Consider the following 16,151-nt stretch of genomic DNA (forward strand, 5'->3'; position numbering starts at 1 on the left):
GTAAATATTTACCTGGCTTTCCCTTTCCATTCCATATTACACCTTTCTGGGTTCTTTTTTAATAAATTAAATTCACAGTTTACTTTATATATCAGTCTTTCTTTCCTTCTTTCCTTCTTTCTTTCTTTCTTTCTTTCTTTCTTTCTTTCTTTCTTTCTTTCTTTCTTTCTTTCTTTCTTTCTTTCTTTCTTTCTTTCTTTCCTTCTTTCCTTCTTTCCTTCTTTCCTTCTTTCCTTCTTTCCTTCTTTCCTTCTTTCCTTCTTTCTTCTTTTTTTTTTCCCCTGAAACCTGACAATAACATATGGTATAATAAATATGTAAAGAACATAGCTTTCATATACTTCTGCAGACTATTGATCACCTGACGGATAGAGTGTCTAAACTGTCTAATATGTATTATTTCAGAAAAAGACATGGGGTCTTCATAAAGCTTTTAAGAGTGTACTATGATGCCGTATAAATATATGGATATTTTTTTCCCTGACACCGGACTGGAGGTTGAAATAACTTCCCTAGCAGCATAAAAAGAATTGCTGACCTGTAAAATTAGTTTGTTTCTGAATGTCTCAGTATATTAGCATGTGTATTCATGTGTGCTTCTCTCTCTCCTCATGAAATACCATAATGGGAGTAAGTGGGGTATGAAATTAGACTACAGAACATTTGTTCCTAGTTGATACAAATTAATATTTTTGATTGGTCAACGGGCTTGGAAGTGTCAAATTTTGGCAAAACTGAAGGGAAGAAAAGCAGGTAAAAATGCAAAAATATTTTGGAGAACATAGCACCTCATTTTAATGAGCTATGGATATGATGAAAACACATTCAAAATCAGTCATTTTCATGTAAAAAAATCAACATTTTGAATTTTGAGATGGCAATGTTTTCATTTAGAAGTGACTCATTTCTGTCTACTACTATCAGTCACTGATTTTCCCTTCATTGACCTAATATGAAAATGGAAGTTTGTGAGGCAGTCTTCAGTCATCTGGTGGACAACTTATTCAGGGTCTTACAGTAGACATTTGGCAAGTGGTAGCTGTGTCATGCAGAACAGATCTTTGTGCCTAATATCAGACTGTGGAAAAATCCTGTTGCCTTCCCAGTGACTAATCGCACCTGCCCCTATCAGAGCAGTTGGGATATTTCACAGATGTAACAAATGTGGAAAAAGAGCATGGCCACCAGAAATTACCTTAAATCAGCTTCTTGTATTCAGTCTACCTCAGATTGAGCTCCTTAGCCATTGCAGGGTGGGTTAACCTGTTTCTTTCCATCTCATGTCTTTACAGGGGAGATGGAGGAGCTGGAAGCACTGTGGCTCACTGGCATTTGTCACAATGAGAAGAATGAGGTTATGAGCAGCCAGCTGGATATAGATAATATGGCAGGTGTCTTCTACATGCTCGGAGCAGCTATGGCCCTCAGTCTCATCACCTTCATCTGTGAACATCTCTTCTACTGGCAATTCCGCCACTGCTTCATGGGCGTCTGCTCTGGCAAGCCTGGCGTGGTCTTCTCCATCAGCAGGGTAAGTGCTATTAGCTAGCACAGTGGAAAAGGGTCAGGCTTTATTCAGACAGTCCTAGGTCCTGGAGATAGGGAAATCCACCCAGGCTGTCTAACACACAGGTGGTACAGAGTGATGGTCTGCAATGTAAAGGCTGGTGTCTTTCCTCTGTTAACGTTGCAAAAGTATTTACTGTTTTTCTCTGACATTTCTGGTATCTGCCTCATTATAGTAGCAGAAATGGAAATTTCACATGGAAGTGAAAATGCAATATAAAGAGAAGTCAACTGTAATCTGCTCCTCCAATGTGAGTTGTAAGCAGACCAAATTTAGGTCAAATTTAGGGACAATAGGTCAATTAACAGTGGATAATGATTAGAGATTCAGGAGCTTTTCATTGTCCCCTATATTACAGCTGTTCACCTGAACTTGTGTTAACTAGAACTGTGCTACCGGTGGCAGCCAGAAGTCCCCAACCACAAGCCATCTGCTAAACTATGCAAAAATCCTTCCAGCAAGGATAACCACTCAAACTTAGCAATTGCTCTATGCAAATCTGCCCTAGGGAATACTATTTACATTTAAAGCAGATTCTAGTAATTTCTGAGTCATCTTCCTGCTATTATTGTTGGTAGCAGCAACCCATTTGGAGCTTCTTTTTCTTCTTTCTGTCATTGGTCTGTTCTCTTGATCCATTCTGAAGTGAGGTCAAGTCTTGGCATGTTTGATCTTGGTATCTGTTGTAGCAGAATTAACTTTGATTGTACTAGGAGTATATAATTGCTGCATAACATATTGTTTAGGAGAAATGACAAGCCTTTTGCATGCAGGGACATATCTCTCTTGTATACCATTAGTTTTTAACCTGTTTTAGTCTGGAAATGAGATGTGGGACTGTGCTTGGTGATCCTTAGCTGAATACAGATCCTTTCATTCTGGGGTTATCTGTTAGACTTGGCCCAGGTTGATGAAAAGTCTGAAAAGTGTTAATCATCTGCTAGCTGCTGAGAAACCATGGTAACATGATGTGGTGGTGTCCATTTCACAATTGACATTAATCAGCAGGCTCTGTTTGGTAGGCCAGGTAACAAATGAGCCCCTTTCCTTCAGCTCCTTGGGGTAGTCCTTGCAAACCGTCTATCACAGATGAAGTGATCTTTTGTATGAAGTGAGCTAGTGGGGAAGGTGGAGGAATCAGGCACTTCTGCTGTCTGATTTAAGGTTGAATCGAGAACTTTCACTTTCAGGGATGTCAATTTGGAGGCTGTTATCACTGTTAAATTTAATACAATGCAATTAAAAATTCTATTGTACCTTGCTCAACCAGATGCAAAAGAACCATATACCTGTTCAGCAGTTCTGCTCTTTCTCTGTTTCCTTTTCTAATCTGTACTGGTGATTAATGTAGCTAAGTTTATGGCAAATGAAGCTGTTTCCTTTTTAAGATAGCTCCTGTCTTGTTGATTTACTGATGCCCAGATGAATTTCAAGGGGCAAAATAGACCTTCTTCCTCTTGTCTACACAGAATCCTTTGTCTAGATGTTTTCATTCCCAAGGATATTATTTTCCCCCATTTGCAATTCTGTGTTACACCTACTGAATTTGAGTAACTCTTACAGATTCTAGCAGTTATTGCTGCATCCAGATATGACATGAAGCAAAGGAGAGGAAGATAAATGGAGGAAAAGGAAAAAAAAAAAAGTGAGGGGCAAGAAAGAGAGGCAGAGCAGCTAGGGTTAGTGGAACTGATCTAGCTTCATTTCGTTTGAGTGTTTCATGATGGAAGGCTGACAGGTGTATGTTACATAAGTGTGCTGTATATGCACAGGGTGCTTCCGAGCCCACAACCCCTTTTGTGTATTTGTAGCAGGACTACTCACCTTCATGCTTTCTCTCATTTCAGGGTATCTACAGCTGCATCCATGGTGTGGCCATTGAGGAACGCCAGTCAGCAATGAACTCCCCCACGGCGACTATGAACAACACCCATTCCAACATCCTCCGCCTGCTTCGGACAGCCAAGAACATGGCCAACCTTTCAGGGGTCAATGGCTCACCTCAGAGTGCCCTGGACTTTATCCGCCGTGAGTCATCGGTTTACGATATCTCTGAGCACCGCCGCAGCTTCACACACTCAGACTGCAAGTCCTACAACAACCCCCCCTGTGAGGAAAATCTCTTTAGTGACTATATTAGTGAGGTAGAGAGGACCTTTGGCAACCTCCAGCTGAAGGACAGCAATGTATATCAGGACCACTACCATCACCACCACCGCCCCCATAGCATTGGCAGCACCAGCTCCATCGATGGGCTCTATGACTGTGACAACCCACCCTTCAATGCCCAGTCGCGGTCCATTGGGAAGAAGCCATTGGACCTGGGGTTACCCCCTGCCAAGCACAGCCAGCTGGGTGACCTCTATGGCAAGTTTTCCTTCAAGAGTGACCGCTATGGGGGCAGCGGAGCCCATGATGACCTGATCCGCTCGGATGTCTCTGACATTTCCACTCATACAGTCACCTATGGCAACATCGAAGGCAATGCAGCCAAGCGGCGGAAGCAGCAGTACAAGGACAGCTTGAAGAAACGTCCAGCCTCTGCCAAGTCCCGGCGGGAGTTTGATGAGATAGAGTTGGCCTACCGCCGACGACCACCCCGCTCGCCCGACCACAAGCGCTACTTCAGGGACAAGGAAGGGCTACGGGACTTCTACCTGGATCAGTTTCGAGCCAAGGAAAATTCTCCACACTGGGAACATGTGGACCTGACGGATATCTACAAAGAGCGGGGAGATGAATTTAAGCGTGACACAGGAGGAGGAGGGGGTGGATCCTGCACAAACAGGGCCCACCATAAGCATGGCTCGGGTGAGTTTGGCGGAAGCAATGAGCACAAGCATGGTGTTGTAAGTGGGGTCCCGGCGCCATGGGAGAAGAACCTGACCAACCTAGACTGGGAGGACCGGCCTGGGACTAATTTCTGCCGTAGTTGCCCTTCTAAGGTGCACAACTACACACCGTCAGTGGTGGGGCAGAACTCCACCCGCCAGGCTTGCATCCGGTGTGAGGCCTGCAAGAAAGCGGGCAACCTGTATGACATCAGTGAGGACAACTCACTCCAAGAGCTGGACCAGCCATCTGCCCCTGTGCCCGTGGCCACCAGTGCCACCTCCTCCTCCAAATATCCTCAGAGCCCTTCCAATTCTGCCTCCAAGGTGCAGAAGAAGAACCGCAACAAGCTCCGCCGGCAGCACTCCTACGACACCTTTGTGGACCTGCAGAAGGATGACTCAGCCCTGGCCCCTCGCAGCGTCAGCCTCAAGGACAAGGGCCGCTTTTTGGAGGGGAGCCCCTACGCCCACATGTTTGAGATGCCAGCCAGTGAGACCACCTTTGCCAACAACAAGTCCTCAGTGCCCGCCACCAGCTACCACCACCACAACAACCCCGGCAGCAGCGGGGGATACATGCTCAGCAAGTCGCTCTACCCTGACCGGGTCACCCAAAACCCTTTCATCCCCACTTTTGGGGATGACCAATGCTTGCTCCACGGCAGCAAATCTTATTTCTTCAGGCAGCCTGTGGTGGCAGGAGGGCCCAAAGCCAGGCCAGACTTCCGAGCCATCGTCACCACCAACAAGCCGGTGGTCTCAGCCCTTCATGGGGCTGTGCCAGCCCGTTTCCAGAAGGACATCTGTATAGGGAACCAGTCCAACCCCTGTGTGCCTAACAACAAAAACCCCAGGGCTTTCAATGGCTCCAGCAACGGGCATGTTTATGAGAAACTCTCCAGTATTGAGTCTGACGTTTGAGTGAGAGGGGAAGAGCGCGGGGAGGGACTGGGGGTGGATATGGAGCATGGGAGGGTGGGGTGGGATCACTCCCATTGGCTACTCTCCCTGGTCGTCCTTAGTTTGTGGGATACTGGAGTTCTGAGTAGTGCAGCACTGGTGACAAGTGCCACCTCTTTGGTTTCCCCTCTTCCTCCTCCTCTTTCCCACCCCTCCCCTTTTATCTCTTTTTCCATGTTCTCGCTCCTCCCATTCTCCTCCATTCCTGGCCATTGCACTTTACAGTGACGTCGGAGTTGGATATCCTCGCTCGTGATTTCAGGAGGGGGAGAAGAAGGCAGGGAAGGGGTGGGGTGAGGGGGAGCAGCAGTGACTTTAGTATTTCACTTTTGCTGGCTCCCAGCAGAGAAAGGCATGTGCACGCACAAACGTGTGTGGCAGGAGGAGACAGCAGAAGCAGTGTAATGGACATGCAGGAACATATGCTTGCTCAGGCAACTCTTCCTAAAACTGCCTAGAAAAGAGTAATGTTTGAAGACATGGAGAAAGTGAAGGGGGAAAAACATGATTAACTTGATGATGCACTTATATGTTAGGTATACTGAGGTTCTCGTTAACATTATTTTGTGAAGACTATGGGGGTTTAGGGCTGAAATATATATATATATATTTGCGTATATGCTGAGAAATTTTACTCTAAAATTTTGAATTGTTTGCTGGGGGTGTGGGGGGAGGGAGAGAAGATATGTCTGCAGGTCTGGTTAGTGGTTTCACTATGGCTATTACAGCCACTGAATCTGTGGCAGACCATTGGGATAGTTGGAAAGGAAGTGGGGTCTGAGTCTGGAAAAGCAACCCTGGAGTCAGGGAGGCTTCTGGGAGTTCTGACAGAGGATGCAGGTTTGCACTGAAATGAAAGGAGTTTGGAGAAAGGAGTGGAAAGCTGGGTTGTTATGAATTGCTCACTAGTTGTGGCTTATTTCAAGGGTGGGAGCAGTATATCATATGGGTTAGCCTATACGCGAGTATATACAATAATCTTATACTTGAAATGTCTGTGGAGAAAGCAAAATAAACCCACAATCCTATAAGGTGTCTGGATAACAAACAGTGGAACAGAGCTAAAGAGTAGGGAAAGGTGGGGAGTTTTGTCACTCTCACTTGAGGGGACACCAACCTTGTTTTGGCATGTCCTTTCAGCAAGGAGAGCAGGACAAGAAAGGTTTTCATCCTTCTGCCCTCCCTACCCTTGGCCAGCAGGATGGAACAAAAGGAACAGAGTGCCCTCTGCCAACGCTGGCATGGTGCTGGAGAAAGAAAAAAAAAAACACCATGAAAGGGTGCATGTGGTGGCGGTGGTGCTGGTGGACTGTTTTGATGCCTCCTTGGACATGTGGAAGTGGGAAGAGGGTGTGCACACCCATGGGAAATACATATGTATATTTACTATTGAATGTACAAGGGAAGTACATGGCTTGTCTTCCTGGCAAGGGGTGTGCTTGAATAAATGCCAGAGAGCACAGAAACTTGTGCTGAGGGCTGAAGACAAGACGTGCAAGGCTGAGATGTGTGTGTACATGTACGTGTGCCTCTGTGTGCAAGAGAGATACTAGCACAAGTGCAAAGCTGGAATAGCCTAGGGTTTCCCATCCCTGCAGTTGTAGTGACAGCTTTCCTGGTGCACCTAGTATCAATAAGAGTGATTTTTTCTTTCCATTGTATCATTTTAGATGCAAGTTAAACTAAAGGAAAGGGAGCAATGGTAGGAGTGAGAAGTTGAACTCCCCCTTCATATGTCTTCTTTTTCCTGAGGTGGGGGCATGGGCCAACCTGTCCCATCCCGAGAGATGTGGCAAAGTCCCTCCTGTTTCTCCTGGGTCTGTCCCAATGTCACAATTACCATGGCTCACCAGGGGGAGGGTCAAGAGAGCCCTGCACTAGGGACATGGGGACATTTCAGGGGACTGACTCTGAATGGAGATGGCAGCCCCTTTATGAGCCACATTTCTTGGAGCTGAAAGCCACCTCTCTCGCATTTGTCACCACACCCTGGTTGATTTTATCTTTCTCTTTTTAAGCCAATAGAAGGCCTTTTATTTATTTACCTATTTATTTTATTTATTTTTTAAAGCTGGGGTGGGGGGAGAGTGGGATTTGCCTGTAAAGTCAAAGAGTGTGAGGAGAGGGTGGGCAGGATTGGTGAGGGGAACATTTTCTTAGATTTCACTGAGGAAATTGAAAGAGGGAAGAGGGGGAGAGTGTTTGTAATGCCACCCCTTAATCTTTGGGGTAAGGGAACTTCTTATTCTTTCCCTCTTCTCTCATTACAAGGACAAAAAGGAGAAAAAAAGAAAAAAGAAAAAAAAAAAAGAAACCAAACAAATTACCAGAGCGATCTGCAATCCAGAACACATGGCAGCTTGTCAGACGCCTCTGACAGCAGCCACCGAGAAGGCGTTCCTTTCATTTGTAAATATTTCTTTTTTATTGCGTTTTTGTATAAATTGGTGTTTCTCTTCTCGTGAATATTCAGGTCGTGGGGTGGGAGGGAGGGGAGTTTGTTTCCATTCTGTTTGTTTTCTACAACTTTTCAGGCTGCGTTTTTGGAAGCGGTTTACGCGGGTCGAGGCCGTATGAATGAGGGAGAGAGAGCGAGCGAGAGAGAGCGAGAGAGAGGAAAATCCTGTGTGTATTGTGTTCCCCCAAGGCCCCCCGTATTGCCCAGTCACCTTATCTTCATGAATGGAAGACGCCGGAACGTCACTTCAAGCCTTGCCAGCAGGGTTTCATGTTTTGATGGGAACACCCCCAATTCCTTTTTGCATATAAACTCTCTGTACCAGCATCTCTCTGTGGAGTTTGGGCCTCAAGGCACTACGCTGTCTTGATAGTGGTGGGGTGAACCATCAAGTTGGCCGCTCAGGTTGGACCATCACTTGACATTAAGAGACTTCTCCAATGCTACTTTGGTTTAGAAATCTTGGACCTGGGAAAGCTTGTGAGAATTTCTGGTATTTCCTAAGGGCTTGGGGGGGAGCTTGACAGCTGGCAAGGGCAGCTAATCTCGTTGGTGGTTATTTCAGTACTTTACATCCCTCCCCACCTGGAACAAGGAAACCTGGAGGGTGGCTCTGCAGGGAAATTAAGCCGAAAACAAACCAAAAAGAAGTTAACGGAACTTTTTTCAAATCTCTTCTCAAAGGTTCTGATTTTTGTGTTCTGGGGTGAAAGTTGGTTCGTATTTTCTCCGAACTGGTCTGTCCCTTGTTCCACTGATTGGCAAATGATAGTTTGCCAAAATCATTATCTAGTGTTGATACTGTGTAGCACTGTTAACACTGGGAGTGCTCTGCAAATATTAACTGTGCCACAAACCACTCAAATGAATGCTCTAGGGCAACCAGAAAAGAAGAACTGGAAATTCTGGACTGAACCACTGGTCTAACTACAGGAGTCTGGTATTTTACCTCCTCCCATAATAAATTAGGCCACGTGTCCATCAGGTTAATTCTTTCTCTATAAGTGATCTTTTCTGGTTGCTTTGTTTATTTCAGTTCTGACAGGTCAACAAGCTTTGGGACAGAGGTGAAGGGGAGGGGAAGGGAGGGGCAGGGGGAGGGTGTAATTCATAATCCAGAAAATAAATCAATGATGTTATTAAACTCTGATTATATATTTAGAAATTTAGATTTGGTGTATTTTCATTCTAAGCATTCAAGTGAATCAATCAGGTAATATTAGCAGCAGGTATCATCTATACTAGAATACCACCCATGTGCTGTTTATTACCTGTCCTGAAAAGAATGGGATTTCATACCAGAGCCTGACAATATTCCATATCCCCTACTTTGCCATTTCTCTCTCTCTCCTGTAGAAACACCAGAATTTTCTGGGGTAGTGGCTGGGAACATTTCCCCTTTATGAAAGTTTCTGCACACAAGAATAATGATCAAAAACTATTGTGTCCTCTACAGTTTGTTGACCTCTACTGTATATTTACAGCCAGCCTCCTGGGAAAGATTAGGTGTCTTTGGCAATGTTTCTGACATTTGCCTCCTCAATCTAGCCCCAGGCATGTCTCCCTGAGAGGTATTTCATGAGCCATGTTCTTCTGAAGTGGTACTGGAGTGTATGTACTCAGCTGAAGGAAGATGTGTATGAAGGAGACAGAGGAAATATTCCAAAAATATCAGAGATGTGTCATGCACAGTGGAAAGCAGCTGGCAGGTAGAACTTGCAGCCGTGGATCTCTACATCATAAACCTTCTTGGAGTATTCACACCAGCTTTTTACTGTAGCGCAACACAACACATGCTGGTGTAGCAGTCCTCTGTCTCCCATCATGCCTTCCAGTGAGGGCACTATCAGAACTTGCCATGTCACATCATAAATAGGAAAGAAAACCTACAGTCAGGACTTGTTGTCTGTCAAGACAATGAAGCACACCGGCCCCACCTTCTTGGCAAAAACTCATCCTGTTCCCTCTGAAATCCAGCATGTGCTGTCAGAACTCTCCAGGTGAGAACCCCAGTGGGTTCAAAATGCTCAGCAATATGCAAGTATGAACTTTGCCCTTAGGGAATTGGTATTTTGATGTCTAGTGCATGGGGGAAGGAAGGCTCCTTTATGTTGTCCTGAAGGATTTGGTGGAGGAGTTAAGAGTTGCCAAGCTGGCCCTCTTTGCTTATGACTTCTTCAGTAATGCATGCTGATGTTGAACTCCTCACTCCAAGAAGACTCTAGCATCCATTTTGAAAAAAGCCCCTTTGCACCTTCAAATCAGGATTGTTTCTCACAGCAACATTGCCAGCAAAAGAGAGGGGGAGACAGAGAATGTATATGATGGTAGTGACAGGTTAGAGTGATCAGAGATACCTCAGGGATCTTTATAGGCAAGTCTTTGCTTTAGAGCTTTCTATCAAATGTGGCATATCCTCCCACCTCCATTGCTTATCAACAGATGGAAGCAAGCCTGGGAACACAGCCAATGATCAGACTTAGGCCTTTCACACATCCTCCACTCCAGTCAAGCAACCTTTGATGAGCTCTTCCCATGGAGAAGGGTGGGAGGTTGCACTTCCCCGTGTATTTTTGGTTGCCAAAAAAAAAATAAAAAAGAAAAAGGGGAGGGGATAAATATGATGAGTGTTGATGAAGGGACTTCGTGCTGACTCTTTGCGCCACTGCTCTAAGGAATTATACTTCACCCTTCCTGCTCAATCCAAGCTGGCAGAGGGTAGGGTCTGATTATGCTGCCTCTCTGTGGCATATGCCTGGCTCATAACCCGAGCCCCTGGGAGCTGTGTGCAAGAAAGGAGCTAGATTGCTGGCAACAAATGGGGACAGACTCCAAGCCACAATCCCCGCACCCACTCTTTCCCATAAGTGCTTCCCTGCTGCTGAACACACCTGGCGTGTCCACCTGGAACACACCTACCATGCTGCTGGATGCTGCAGGGCACATCGAGATAGTAACTAGTGGGACCCGATTGTCGTCCCCACAAGGGCTTATTTTCAATTTGCAGCCAAATAGATTTCCAAGCCATAGACCCTTGCTGCATTCACCCACCTATACTCCCTGTGTCTCCCTCCCTCCTTTCCCCTCAAAGGCAAGCTGGGGCGCTGACTGTCTCACTGGCAATATGAATGCTATTGCTTCATCCTCATCACAGGCTCTCTGGACCTGCCTGGGGCTGACTGCAGACAGACCTGGGTGTCTGCCATTAGAACAGCAACAACAACAACAAAAAACTTAGCAATTGGCTTTGAGTTCTTTATTCATATCTTCAGCATCCCCGAATTCCTCTCCTAGCCATGCCATTTGAGTGAATTCTGGCACCCTTCTGTCATTGCTGACAACATAACTGACACAGCATGAATCTGCTTGTGTAAAAAAAGGCGGTGAAACTGTATCTCAGAGACCGGGACTCAGGTCTGTCAATGCCAAGGGTACAGTCTCCTGGGTGCTGAGGTAAAGGAAGGTCTCTGCAACGTGTTAGTAGCTACAGATCTCTTAACCTGCTGGCCTCCTGCCATTCAAAGCTCACAGCAAGCGCTGGTATGCACTCCAACAGGTCAGATGAATTCCTTGCTGTGGGACAGGGGTTCCTCTGGGCATGTGTACACATACAAAACATACTGGGGAAATGAAATACACATGAACAAGCCCAGCACAGCAGGAAGCTGTGAGGCTTGTGCGCTCGTACGCACATAAACACACATATATATGGTACATTGCAGTACACTTAATGACTCTGTCCCACAATGTGTTTTTGCCAAGTAGGAACAACGTGACCTTTCCTAAAGTTCTTCTGGTAGTTATTTAATTTATGTATTCACTTTGTGACTTTTACATATCTGCTTTCTTGACTGCAGCATTATTGTGTAAATATATGTGTATATATGTACAGAAACTAACTCAAGCAATTATATTCAGGTGGGGAAAAGGGTGGTTTTTATATCTGTACAGTATTTCCTTATTAAATAATGGCATGGGGGGGTGGGAAAGTTAACTTCTAAATTGTGGTTTTATTGGTCTGTGGTGTTTGAAGTTGTTTCAGTGGTTGCTTTTGCTGGTTCGGAAAGTTTATCTGGATGTTATATGTGTGTGCCAAGAAAGGGTCCCCAAACAGGGGAGGTTTGGGATTGGTGAGGGGTGGTGGGTAGCAGAGGGTGTTAAAAATTTCCTGTAATAAAAGCAGTGTTGATTGCTAGGGACTGTTTGTGTGAGGCACAGGGCTGTTTCCTTCTCTATGTGCTTTGCTCTTTGATTACTTTCTCTTCCCTGGTCCATATTGTCTTCCCTCTGGGATGTCAGCAGACTACATTTGTTACTACAGGGATCTCTGGGCCTTCATCTCCTCCTGACCAACTCTTCCATCTCCCTCTTTTCGTGGCCTTTCCAATACCTGTGGGAGGGGAGGTGGCACCATCTCGGACCCTTTGTGCCAGTCTTACCCACTTTACTTCCTCTGCTTTAGGTACTCTTTTTCATTCTTCTGAGCAGAACCTCATTTTCAGGTGTTCTGATCTCTTCAGCAGTTTACTGCATCATCTCCCCAGCCTTCTATCTACTTATTTCCCATTTTACTCATGTTGATTTTTCAATTTCATCTCTATGCCTCTTCCCTCACAGTGACTTATACCAGCTGTTCGCCCACTGTGTTCCTCTTCTGTCTTGTTGCTCTGTTGTCTTCATTGGACTGTGCAATGCTGTGCGGAATAGTAAAGGCCAGGCCTCTTCTTATCTCCTGGAAAATTCTAGCCCTGACCAGGATTTTAGATGGTGATATTTGGTAGTTATTTTTGACTTTTCTGTCAGTTTTACTGAGATGGAGTTCTGCTCTTACTTGCTCAAGAAATAAGAAACAACCAGTCTGGCAAACTAATTATTGCAAGGAAGTAAACAAATTGTCTTTTCTGAGAAAGCCGAGTGAGAGAATATCCTTTCCTTCCTTGATGGCTGACTGGTGAGTTTATAGCAGGGGGAGTTATAGTTTTTATCCAATCCAGTTTGACCCATATCAGGGTCAGTGGAGTCATTCCCTTTTACTCTGCATCAATTAAGTAAGGCTTCTGGAAAGAAGTATGCTATCTTTTAGAAGCACAGGGCTCTCTTCCTTTACTGACTAGACACCATTGGCTTCTAAATTCCTACATGATGTTCTGCCATTGCAAACCTGGGAGTGAGTGCCGGTTGTATTTTATCCCTTTCTGTTTGGCAACTTGACACTAGATAACTAGGGTTTGTGGTCTAGCACCAGGAAAGAAAGCGATGGGGTATGACATGGTGAATATGCAGAAACAGAACCAGTGTGAAACAGGTAGGGGCTCTAGGCAGATGCCAAGACACCTCCTTCCTTGCCTTTTGGACAACTTGCATTGGTCCTTATTGAATCACCATCAACCAACCATCCTCTGCAGGCTGGGACTGCCATGCATGCTGCCAGCTGCTCATCTGTGAAGACATTTGGGTCTGCTGGTCACAGTCTGAGAAAGGGTCAGTCAGCCTCGCTCTGTAAGTGCATGTACTGCCATGTGCCATGGTCTCTGAGGGTTCAAACTGTACTGTGTGCAAGTATACGTGCAGTGAAAGGAGCAATGGAAAGAGACAGCATACCCAGAGGTTATCCGGAGCAGTAGCCTTTTCCCAGCTGGTTCTGCCAACTCTTGATCACCATGCACCTCTGTTTTCTGGGTGGGAGGAGCCACTACAACCACGTGGGAAAGGTGCTCTACTCAGAAGAGTGAGCAGGGTGGACATCCCCCTCATGTACCTCTGCTGTGACCTTGGCATGGCTGTCCCAGCATGGTCCACAGTGGGCTGTGTACTTGTGAATACATGACTGCAAATACCCGTCAGTCTGGGAGGAGGTGTAAGTCTGAAACTGTGCATCTGAGTGACTCCTGGCAGAACTCTAAACATAAATAAAGTCAGAAATCACTGGCCTGTCTGGTGCTACACCAACAATGTGCATCTGTATGGCAGCCATCTCCTTAGGAGTACATCCTATAAAATTAGCTTTCAGCCAAAACATTGAGTTGCCTTTGTCACTGTCACTAGGTTCCTTTCTGTGTTACTGCTGCTTATTCAATGTGCCATAAACACGACATACCTGCAGCATCTGCAGGGTGTCTGGAGAGAGCACATATATTGCATGGGACTTCTATCTAGATCCATGGGCAGTGGCTGGTAAGTCCCATGTCACCCAAAGAAAGATTATACCTGCCCCTGAACAGACGAAAATTAACTAAGGGGTAAGACGATAGCTTTGTGCTTTCTCCCTCTGTTTTCCTTCCAGGCCTTGGAACCAGATCCATCAACACAGGCCAGTAACTGTGAAATTCAAGCTTCTCAAAAGCTACATGGGGGTTTAGATGCCTAGAATGTCCTTTGTGGATTCTCTTGCTTGTGTGGGCCTCTTCCTGTAATACATTTTGCCAGGACTCTTCTCCCAGGAACTCACCATGCTTGAACATAGCTTTGAGGGGTTCCCTCTGCTTGGGATCATCATGTGTATGTTGCATGCCTATTGCTACTTGTCTGTATTTCTTGCATGTGTCTATTTGTGGGGAGCAAGGGTGGGTTCGTATTTGTATGTGTATTTATGCGGCCTGCGCACATTTGTATGTGTGATGCCACAGCCTGTATGTGTGCTTAGGTGTGTGTACGCATGTTTTGAGCCAAGCAAAAAGTATTTGAAGCCGTATGCTGCTAAAGCCAGGTGATGGGCACCCATAGGTACCTTGGCAGCCCTGTTGTTGCTCTTGCTTACCTGGTAGGCCCTGGCATGGCTGCTTTGTTAGGAGTCTGGAGGACCAGTCTGCATCAGTGACAAGGCTGGGACACAGACCTCCTGAAGATGGTTTGAATACAGCACCAGAAACTTATTCCATACTTTCATTCACGTCTGTGCTGAATCCACTGTGCCACATTTTCAAACCATTGTGCCACACTCATTACCTACTTAGGCCTTAACTGGCAAGTGGAGCAGGAAGACAATCCTGAATTGACTGGTAAAGTCTTTCAAGAGACATCTGGTCAATCCTTCCCTGTGACTCAAACAAGAGGCTTCCTTGCCTGTCTTTTTGCTGTCTTTTTGCTGCTTTCCAGGGCAGTGCAAGCACTGTATGTCCACTTGCAAGAAAGCACTAGCCTGTCCTTTCTTGCTTTTGGATCAGACACAAGCTGAGCTGTGTTAGCCTGATCTCTCATGCCCATTATATAGAAGAACTTTACCACTGCTTCTTGGATCTGGGATCTTGCAAATCCCCAGTTCTCTTCAGAGGAGATAGTAATTAAGAAGGGTGGGAGGGAGTGAATCTTCTGCAGCCATCCTTCATCCCATTCATTTCACAGAGAGATCTCTACACTAGTAGCACCAGAGAGAACAACCTGTTAGGAGGGCCCTACAGTGCCAACCAGTACAGTGCTTTGGCCAAACTGCTGGACAAGACACTGCTGTCCTCTGTTTGCAGCCAGAAAAGACAATCAGGACCTGTTGAAGAGATGCCATGATTAATCAGATGAGGAAGGAGCAACACCTAGTGACTAGTGCCCTCATCATATACACCATCTTAAGTCTGCTTAACCAGCCCATTAATGTTGGTGTCACTGGGCCTCTTTGATAGCTTCTTTTTATGTAGATATATATAAGATGTAACAAAATAATCTTTGGACTCCAGTGACTCCTTCAATCAGACCACATCCTTTCACCTCTTTTGCTTTCTACCATGTTCAACCGTTCTTTCCATCACATTGTATCCTGTGTTCTGCCAGGCTTGTGTTTTATGGAAGAGAAGATATACATGTATGTGTGTATGAGTATATGTATGTGTGTATTTTATGTATTATTACTATTATCAACATGCTATACACCTAAAAGCTCCTAGCAAGCTGGAGCCTTCAAGAGGTGCTGTAGGAAATGACTTTCCCACTAGACAACGGTCAGAGTGGACCTTAGCAAAGAAAGCTGTTAGCTTTGAAGGCCTCTTTGCCTGTCCAGTTGCTTTTGTTATCTTTGGAGCAGGCTCTCTCTCACATGCGGTCAGAAATGCAGCAAACTGCTCTTTTTAGCTTTGCATTTTCAAAGTTTCTAATGTGGAAATAATGTCTTTGTTGATTAGTTGTTAATTTCTTTCATTTATTTGTTTGTTTTCTGCAGTCCTTTTAGTGGGAGCAGGGAGGTGTTTTCAGCAATACAACTTTCCGAGACCTCAGTTCTGTGCAGTTATTGTTTGTATGGTTCAGCTGTGTTTGGGGTCTTTCCTTTGTATGTGTTTTTCCTGAAAGGCAGGGCTATCTTGAAACGTCTCTTTGCCAGTGACCAAAGCACCATCTGTATTTGGAG

General features: G+C 45.4%; 1 protein-coding gene across 1 annotated transcript in view; it reads left to right on the top strand.

The window, feature by feature from the left end:
- The window catches only part of GRIN2B (glutamate ionotropic receptor NMDA type subunit 2B), a 196,272-nt gene extending 190,943 nt beyond the window's left edge, over positions 1–5,329 (top strand). The window contains exons 12-13 of the mRNA XM_032207593.1: positions 1,293–1,531; positions 3,415–5,329. Of these exons, the coding sequence (XP_032063484.1) occupies positions 1,293–1,531; positions 3,415–5,322 (2,147 nt within the window). The 3' untranslated portion in view covers positions 5,323–5,329. The remainder of the gene's footprint in view (positions 1–1,292; positions 1,532–3,414) is intronic.
- The last annotated feature ends 10,822 nt before the right edge of the window (positions 5,330–16,151 follow it).

The sequence above is a fragment of the Aythya fuligula genome, chromosome 1 (assembly GCF_009819795.1).
Source record: "Aythya fuligula isolate bAytFul2 chromosome 1, bAytFul2.pri, whole genome shotgun sequence".
Classification (NCBI taxonomy): Eukaryota; Metazoa; Chordata; class Aves; order Anseriformes; family Anatidae; genus Aythya; species Aythya fuligula.